This window comes from Cyprinus carpio, chromosome A15, assembly GCF_018340385.1.
Source record: "Cyprinus carpio isolate SPL01 chromosome A15, ASM1834038v1, whole genome shotgun sequence".
NCBI classification, from domain to species: Eukaryota; Metazoa; Chordata; class Actinopteri; order Cypriniformes; family Cyprinidae; genus Cyprinus; species Cyprinus carpio.
Genome location: NC_056586.1, coordinates 21,644,222 through 21,654,221, shown reverse-complemented (window position 1 = coordinate 21,654,221; position 10,000 = coordinate 21,644,222). Strand labels below are relative to the sequence as shown.

General features: G+C 40.4%; 1 protein-coding gene across 1 annotated transcript in view; it reads right to left on the bottom strand.

The window, feature by feature from the left end:
- LOC122147799 (limbic system-associated membrane protein-like) overlaps nt 1–10,000 on the bottom strand; it is a 39,847-nt gene that overhangs the window by 8,514 nt on the left and 21,333 nt on the right. The window contains exon 4 of the mRNA XM_042771718.1: nt 4,835–4,853. Coding sequence (XP_042627652.1) covers nt 4,835–4,853 — 19 coding nt within the window. The remainder of the gene's footprint in view (nt 1–4,834; nt 4,854–10,000) is intronic.

Genomic DNA, 10,000 nt, shown 5'->3' with positions numbered 1-10,000 from the left:
AAACTACTGAAATTACTAATATTACTGACATAACTAAAACTACAGACACTCCTAATACTACTGAAATTACTAATATTACTGACATTCATAATACTACAGACATTATTAAACTACTGAAACGACTAATATTACTGACATTCCTAATACTACAGACATTATTAAGACTACTGAAATTACTAATATTACTGACATTCCTAATACTACAGACATTATTAATACTACTGAAATTACTAATATTACTGACATTCCTAATACTATACATTATTAATACTACTGAAATTACTAATATTACTGACATAACTAAAACTACAGACACTCCTAATACTACTGAAATGACTAATATTAATGACATTCCTAATATTACAGACACTCCTAATACTACTGAAATGACTAATATTACTGACATTCCTAATACTACAGACATTAGTACACTACTGAAATGACTAGATATTACTGACATTCCTAATACTAGACATTATTAATACTACGGAAATTACTAATATTACTGACATAACTAAAACTACACATATTCCTAATACTACTGAAATTACTAATATTACTGACATAACTAAAACTACAGACACTCCTAATACTACTGAAATTACTACAATTACTGACATTCCTAAATATAATACCATTATTAATATTATAAATTACTAATATTACTGACATTCCTAATACTATACATTATTAAAACTACTGAAATTACTAATATTACTGACATAACTAAAACTACAGACACTCCTAATACTACTAAAATTACTGATATTACTGACATTCCTAATACTACAGACATTATTAATATTATAAATTACTAATATTACTGACATTCCTAATACTATACATTATTAAAACTACTGAAATTACTAATATTACTGACATAACTAAAACTACAGACACTCCTAATACTACTAAAATTACTGATATTACTGACATTCCTAATACTACAGACATTATTAATATGATAAATTACTAATATTACTGACATTCCTAATACTACACATTACTAATACTACTGAAATTATTAATATTACTGACATAACTAAAACTACAGACATTCCTAATACTACTGAAATTATTAATATTACTGACATTCCTAATACTATACATTATTAATACTACTGAAATTACTAATATTACTGACATTACTAATATTAGACATTACTAATACTACTGAAATTATTAATATTACTGAAATTACTAATATTACTGACATTACTAATCCTACAGACATTATTAATACTACTAAAATTACTAATATTACAGACCTTATGACTGACATTACTAATATTATAAATTACTAATATTACTGACATTTCTAATATTAGACAATACAAATAAGTACAAATTATATTATTGAAAGTAATATATGACATTACTAATGTTACTCACAAAACTGGCATTTTTAATATTAATGATATTGACATTTCTTGATTAGGGCTAATTAATAAAACACATTAATTAAAGGCTGTTACCATGAATAATTAAGTTTTCCTTAACTCAAAATACAAAACCACAAAATTTCACCAGTACAAACAGAACACTTACTGAAACTAAACTAATCTTTCTGATTATGACATCACAACAGAATCACATTAATATATGGATGTCCAGTTTTGCATTGTAGTAAACCTATTCAGCAGCTACTGTACACAAATTAGCCAAATATAACAGAAATCATTTACACAAAGCCTTCAAGGCACCATAACACATTTTATTAATCAAGTGGACCTCAGGGACAAAATAAATCATTACATTACAAATGTGTTTTGAACCTTTATAATTCTGAATTAGAGCAAACTAAACTTTGCCTGACCGTAAACTGAAATAACAGACTGTAGAGTGTCTGCATCTGCTGTTATATGTTACACACATGAATTACATTATTATAGTGTTCATGAATTATTGTTCATTTAAAATAGTAAGCCAGAGGTGTCTGAAAAACTGTCTGATCCTGAGTCGAAGAGCAGCTAAAACCTTAAGAGTACACACACACTCACACGCACACATACTCATACACACACACACACACACACACACACACACTGAAGTGGGCGACTATCTGAAGTGTCTGATCACAGGGAAGGAAATGAAGATAATTACATGTTGCTGTTGTTGTTGTGCTGAAGCCGGTAATGACTGCAAGAGTCACTCTAACGCATTATAAAACACACACACACACACACACACACACACACACACTCTCTCTCTCTATCCCAAACTCACACACACACACACACACAAACTAAAGGACTGCAGTCACTCACACTCACATGACAACATTCATGAACAATACTGAACCAACAAAGCAATGCTAGTCAAACGAATGAACACTAGCTCTCCGTACAGAGACCCACTAATGCTACACATATTAAAATCAGTTCATAACAACACTACCCATACAGAACTGAAGAGAGAATCCACCAATCAGATGAAAGTGCAGGTTACAATGGAAACACGAACGATGCCCTGTGACAGTGAGTGACATCCAGTCCATGCGTGACATATTAAAGTCGTCTCCCTCCATGAGTGTATGGTCTTACGTTCATCATAGATAGGAAATTTCTACCGCAAGCCAGTCTTGGTGAATCTTTTGAACTAAACAGGACTATCATATTTCGCTGCTGCAGATCAACCTTATTCCCTCATCATCACCTGTATATTTTATGACCAGAAGAACCTAAAAATATAGAAAATCATCAGTAATGAAGATAGAGTGAGCTTATTACTGAACACACCTGCTCCGTCCTTCATCCAATATTTTTTATTTTACTCTTGTAAACCCCCCATCATCACAAAACGCAGTACCAATCAAAACAAGGCCTCCCGACCTTCTTCGTCTGATGGCGACCAGAGGCGACTGCTTACTTTCTGTCTGAACTGCACACTCGGAGAACCATAACCTGCAGAGTTTGACCCGATTCTGAAAATGAACGACGTTTGGCTGAATTATTTTGTCAGGAGGCGTTCTTTTTATTTGTGCTGCGCAGCGAGCTGTCGTAGTTAATCTTAGGAATTGCACAGCCAAGTGGATCTTCTCTAATTGTATAAAGATTTATGATTTTGCAAAAACAAAAACGCACCATACAATACAAAGGACTAATTGAACAGTCCTGCATAGAAAACAAGAACGGTGTTTTTCTCCTCTGTGAAGGTGCCGGCTTAATTCTCGCCTGCGCTTTGCCAAAAAAGCCTTCAGAAGGCATGGCAACGGGCGACGGAGAGCGAAAAACCTGTGCTTCACTAGCATTAGAGTGGAACGCATGAGATCGTCACACCAGCACTCAGTGCAAGTATGTCATATCTGAGATATCTGAGCAGAAGTCCAGTATCTCATGCATGTGTTATGAGAAATGCAGCAAAACACACTCTCAACACACTCTTTAAACACACACTTTAAAGCACATTTAAACGACTCGTCTGACAGCAGCGGACAGTATTTCTGTCCAAACTCTAGGACAAACACCTTCTCATCGGCAGAGACAGAGAAACGAGTGTGAAATGACTGCTGGGTAATTAAGGACAGCCAAACAAACACTGACATGGTAACAGGTCTGGATTAAATAACAAGCGTGCCGTTACACTCGTGCTAAATCAACACGCGCGCCATCTAGTGCTCAACAATCACTACGAGCATATGATATGATCATATTAGATCATGAATTATTACAATGTCTCTGCCATCACAGAGATCATTAATATCACACTAAGTTTATTATTGGCATGTGGTTTAAAAGAATGATTCATTGAAACTTTTATTGATTTTACTCACACACTGCTCTGACTGTTTTTCGTGTCTTATTGTGCTTCAAATACACTTTTGTTTAACACAAACAGTCAATATGTCTAAAGTGAACTATTTAAGCATAATCACCTGTGATATTCGCCCACTGGTCATCAATCCTAAATATCTTTCATTTTAATTTTCGCATTTGCATTATCTCACATTGGTAATGAGCCTCCACAAGCTTACATGGTTGCAAGCTGACAGATGTTACGGGTTTAAATCCCCCAATCAGGGGGGATTGATTTCTTTTAAATCAAAACATTTTCTCCCCAGTTTTTTCTTAACAATCTCAACCTGCCAACCATTTGCACATGATCTCTCTACATTACTTAAAACACGCTGATGAGCTGAAAATAGCAGCAAACATGTAAGTTTAGTGATCTCTATTGAGATATTCTGCTAAATCAACCAGTCTGTTCTCTTTCATGTGGTTGTTCGAGATAAACCAGTGAGCAAACCATACGAGTTGATTTTCTCTTGATTTGTGCTTATGGCAGAGTGCAATAATGCTGATGAAATGTCAAAAATTTAAACCGTTGCGAGAATATGAGATGTGTGTCATTCTACTGTATTTCTTTCTTGAATGCTGCTGTTAAATAAACCTGCTGTAGCTGAAAAATGAAAGCCGGTTATTTCATCCATATTCATCCGCTTCTTATATTGCATTTGTCCTATTGTTTGCATCTTTTTCTACTTATTTAAATAACTAAGATAAAATAGTGAAATAATATTTTGGGTGATATGACCCCCCGCTACTTTGACCTGAATGGTCTGTCATTCATTTTTATGTTTGTATTGTGTCACTCTCAAAGGAGTCTTAAAAACCAAAGTGAAAAAGAATCGTGATTCTGCCTGAAAAAAAATCGTTTTTATGTTTTTGCCAAATCGCCCACCCGCATCCAGCTAATCATCAGATGTCTGATCTGAGCGCATGAAGCGGCTAGAGAAGAGCGCCCTCTCTGATGGAGTGAGTGGGAGGTTTCTCATGGAGGTTGAAGAGATGATGAGCTGTCATTGGTCTGACGGCCTGTCAATCACACAGCTCACCTTGAACGATGAGATAGACCTGTCGCCTTGGCTGCTGTTTGGTCTGGATGGAGCAGGCATACGGCCCCTCGTCGAACACATCCACCTTCTGTATCCAAGAGACTGTACTCCAGCTGACCCCTGAGTCACCAGCTCCACCCGGGTCCAGAGACCACTTATCCTCACCCGCCAAGATGATGGAGCGGTTCAACCAGGCCACCTTCGACACCTTATCATCCACATAACACCTGACAGAGAGAGACAGACAGCTTTAAGTTATTATCACAGGACAGATAGGTCCAGATACACTCATGCCATCCTTTAACCAGATCTGAGCCCGTACATAAGTGTGGGAGGACAAACAACCTTCAGACGCCACTGCGATGAACAAAAAAAGAAGAAGCAATTTTCACTCAGAAATTGCTAGTAAATTCACAAATAAATGTCAAGTAACAAACTGAGTTAAAGGAATGGTTCAGCCAAAAGTGGAAACGTGCTGAAAAATTCTCTCCCTGATTCAGAACAGAACACTTTTTTCACTGGAGGAAGTGTTATTATGGATTATAGACTCTATGTTGTATTTGAGGTAAAAGCGTCTTTAATGCTGGATGTGTTTCAGCTTTTGTCTTCTCCAGATGTTAACTGATGGACTGGAGTGCTGTGGATTACTTGTGGATTATTGTGATGTTTTTATCAGCTGTTTGGACTCTCATTCTGAGCGGCACCCATTCACTGCATAGCATCTGTTGCTGAGACTCCTGATGCAGTGCTACATTTCTACAAACCTGATGAAGAAACAAACTCATCCTGATCTCAGATGATCCTAACCCTAACCCTAACCCTAATCTTCATCAAAATTACATTGTTGGCTCAACTGTTCCTGTAAATGAGAGAAAAAAAATTTAAATAGTATTTTCTTGTAAAACAAACTCACAGAATTTTTATTTTTTCAGTGTGTATTCACTGAAATCTTCAGAAATGGATGAGAATGAGTTTTAACGATGAGTCTCGCATCAGTGTTTCAGTGTGGATCATAGTTGTCCTTGATTGTGGACATGAAGCTCTACGGATGAAGCGTTCATTCACGTTCACGAGCACATAATCAAAGCCGGCGTGAGAGAGAGAGAGAGAGAGAGAGAGTGTGTGACAGGCTGGCAGTGTGTGAGGACTTCCTGTCCATGATGGGCTGGTTCTGGCTGATCTCCACTCACTCACACTGAGTTTCCTCCAATTAAACCGCTGAGAGACTCTGTTAACCACTGCACCTGTCTCTCTCTCTTCAGCAGGGACTGTCTGTCTGTCTGTCTGTCCACCCCTCTGTCTCTCTGATGGGCAGCTCAGCGTGTGTGTGTGTGTGTGTGTGTGTGTGTGTGTGCTGTGTGTTTGTTGTGGGCTCTCGTTGTGGGGCCAGTGTGTCAGACACTAATGAGACAGACAGGAGATTTGCTGAGGCAGTGAGAGACAGACAGAGCTGCAGTATGAGTTTAATCAGCTCAGGCTCCGTTTCTCACACACACACACACACACACACACACAGGCATGTGTCGGTTCAGGATGTTCTGCTGCTCTCTCAGGTCTCGTGTGTCTCAGCAGACTCAGACTCACAGATGAAGCTGTTTCTCTTTTAAAGGAGACTCGCGTGAGACCAGAACAGCTGCTCAAGAGACCAGCAGAGACGGCTGAGATTCCTGCTGATCTACTGACGAACAAAACCTTCATGAAGACATATAGACAGCAGTTACTAAAATGTTTTTGATGCAGTAACAGCCAGACTGCGTGTCATGGCATCAATGTCTGTGCGGTTTTTAAACTCTCTTATGATGTATGAATCGTATGAGGAAACGGAGGGTCTACAGCTCGTTCAGTGTGAGGCTTGACATCATACATCGTTAGAGTTTGATCACACGCTTCACAGTTCAATAAGAGTCGACAAAATATGATTTGAGAAAGAAATGTCAAGTTATTAATAGAATTAATTCAGCTAGAAAAACTGGTAATTACTGCAGAAACTTCTGGTAGTACTGAAGTTAATTGTTTTTGGATTATTTGACCATCATAAGATGATGAATCTGTATTTGTTGAGCACTGGCCCTGAGAGTTCAGCAGTGACCAATTCAACTCAGCTGACAACAACATCAGCAGTTTTGTGAAGATGAAGGGCGATGGAGGTTGGATTATGATGAGTGTTGGAAGGTGCCACATATGAAGGATGTTGATGAGTAAAAACACTGACTGCATGTGTAATTACACTACACAAGCCCCTCCATCACCAGCTGAATTCTACATGCTCAGTGTCCTGAAGAACAGATGAGTGTGTGTTTGTGTTCACCATCTCAAAATCAATCCAATCAACACAATCTGCCCAACTCAAGGCTCTGGTTTCTTTCTGATGGATCCTTCACTGAACATCCTGCAGGATTTCAATAATAACCCTGAAGCTGGGAAGCACGTCTGAAGCATGTGCTGGAACGCTTGATGGTCACAGAGTCTTCTCTGGTTTGAGCACTTTCTGCTCCAGCAGGGACACTCAATTATTAACACATATAGACGGGACGGAGAGGGGATGACATGACACCAGCTACATCCACGAAACCTGCTGCACCTTGCCTAGCACAAACATTAACAAAACACATACAAATATTAAAAAATTCTATATGTGGTCCATTTTAAAATAAAATACTTTGTATAAATAATAACCAAATGGAAGCAAAAATGGAAAATCATTGAACTTCCTAATTAAAGGTTATTTTCATTCCTTTCCAGATTGTACTTAAAGGTTGTTTTGGGAATTCTCAGTGAACATAACACCTTCAACACACAGTGAGTCTCACAGAATAAAACCACTGGTTTAATCTGTCAAAGGTGAACCTAATGTTTTTCAACTTGTTCCAGTTTACATCATTAAACTCGGGAACGCGTTCAAACATGAACCTCACGTCTTCTGTTTCAGCTGAGGTGAACTCCTTTGACTCCTCAAACACCCTACATGAACACAGAGAGAAGGTTCGAAGATACGATTACCCATCAGGCATTTCTGCGGTTAGTCCAGAAGCTCTTATTTTGTTTGTCGAAGTGATTACGGTTCGATGGTGGGCACAGAGCGTCTGAGGTGTCGGAAGTGTGTGTTTGCAGTGTAGGAGTAAGTGTGTGTTTGTGGTGCGGATGTGTCGTTTTGTGGTTGTAGGAAAAAGTGCGGTGTTTGTGGTGTCGGCACGTGTGTGTTTGTGGTCAAAGGAGCAGACAGTGTGTAGTTTGGTGTGGCGGAAAGTGTGGATGTTTGTGGTGTCGGAGGTGTGTGTCAAACATGTAGGGACGTGTCGTTTTTTGGTGTCGGAGTGGTGTTTTGGTGTCAGGAGGATCGTCTTCACAGCTAGATTCGTGGTGTCGATACCCCCCACGTGTGTGTTTGTCCGTTGTCGGCAGGTGTTGTTGTGGTGTGGACTCATCGCTCCTCTTCTGGTGTCGGAGTGTGGTGGGGTTTGACTGTGTCGGCGGTGTTGTTTTGGTGTGTCGGAGCAACGTGTGGTTTGTGTGTGTCGGATACACCGAGCTTGTGTGTTTAGTCCGTGTGGAGAGTGTGTGTTTGTATCTTTCGGTGTCGGAGTGTTGTGTGTGTCCCCGTTCCGGTAGTGTTGTGTCTGTCCGTGTCGGGGGTGTGTGTTTGTGGTGTCGGAGTGTGTGTTTGTCCTTGTCGGAGTGTGTGTATGTTCGTGCCTCCTATGTGGTGTTTGAGTGGTCCCGTATTGTGGGCTGCTTCAGCTAGGCAGTTGCTTTGTTGTCTATTTTGATCCGGTGTCGGCGTGTGTGGTGGTTGGCTCGGGTTGTCGGACCAACTCCTCAAGTGTGTGCTGTGTGTGGTGTCCGGAGTGTGTGTTTGTGGTCCGGCGCGGAGTGTGTGTTTGTAGATGTCGCAGTGGTGTTTGTGGTGTAGGAGTCCGCGTGTGTTTGGTGTCCGGAGGGGTGTGTGTCAGTGCGGAGGTGTGTTTGTGGGGTCGGAGTGTGGTTTGTGGGTCGGAGAGTGTGTGTTTGTCCGTGTAGAGAAGTGGTGTGTTGTAGGTGGTCGAAAGTGTGTGTTTGTCCGTGTCGGAGTGTGTGTTTGTGGTGTCGGAGTGTGTGTTTGTGGTGTCGGAGTGTGTGTTTGTGGTGTCGGAGTGTGTGTTTGTGGTGTCGGAGTGTGGGGTTTGTGGTGCGGAGTGTTGTGTTTGTCCGTGCGGAGTGTGGTTTGTCTGATGTCGCGAGTGAGTTTCTGGTGTCGGAGTTGTGATGTTGTGCCGCGTACAGCGCAGTGAGGGAGCCTTCATTTCGTCCGAAGGGTCCCTGCACATCACTTTTGTCTGCGCCGCATGTGAAATGACTTAATGTGTGGCTCAGATTGCGTGTGGGAGCGGCGGCTATAGTGAAGGTGTTACTCGCTCCGAATGAATGACAGACGCCTGGAGATCGACGCACACACCGCTGGCATGTAGCAGAGCACCACGTCTGCTGGCCACGAGAGGAGGAAGATGGAAAAAAACAACCATCAGACTGTGTGTGTGTGTGGTGTGTGTGTGATCATTTCATCTGCGTCTCCAAATAATCAGTGTGGTTTTGGGTTTTTCTTTCTTCTGGATGGAGAATCACAGCTGATCGAGAATCATCTGATGGGCCACAGATGATCAACATGGACACAATCACCAACCAGCAGCGTCACACTGCTTTACCAACAGTCCATAGAAACACCAGTGGGAGTGGGTGTTACTTGTTAAGCTGTACTTGTGAGGGCCAAATGTTCTCACTAATATAGTGACTATTATGACACCTGACTTAAAAAGAGCATTAAATCAACCAAATCGAGTTTAGACTCTAAAAGGGTAAAGCCTGCCAAAAGGTTTTTTTTTGCCACAGATGACAGGAAAGAAAGAATCCAGGTAAGAATGTTCTAAGAATGTACAGGAAAGAAAATGGTATTTTCTGAATGTTCTGAATCTCAGTCTCATAATGTTGTAACCCCCCCCCCCTTTTGAAAGTAAGTGACATGTGGCCAAGTGTGGCATGCCTGTATGTGCTGCATTTCACCATCCAAGTGAACCACCCAACACACACACACAGACACACACACCGTGCGCTCAGTTCATCTGATCATGTAATTAAAACATAGCTGCGTCCGATCAGGCGAAGCCATGAGTTGATTGATGACGCAGACAAGAC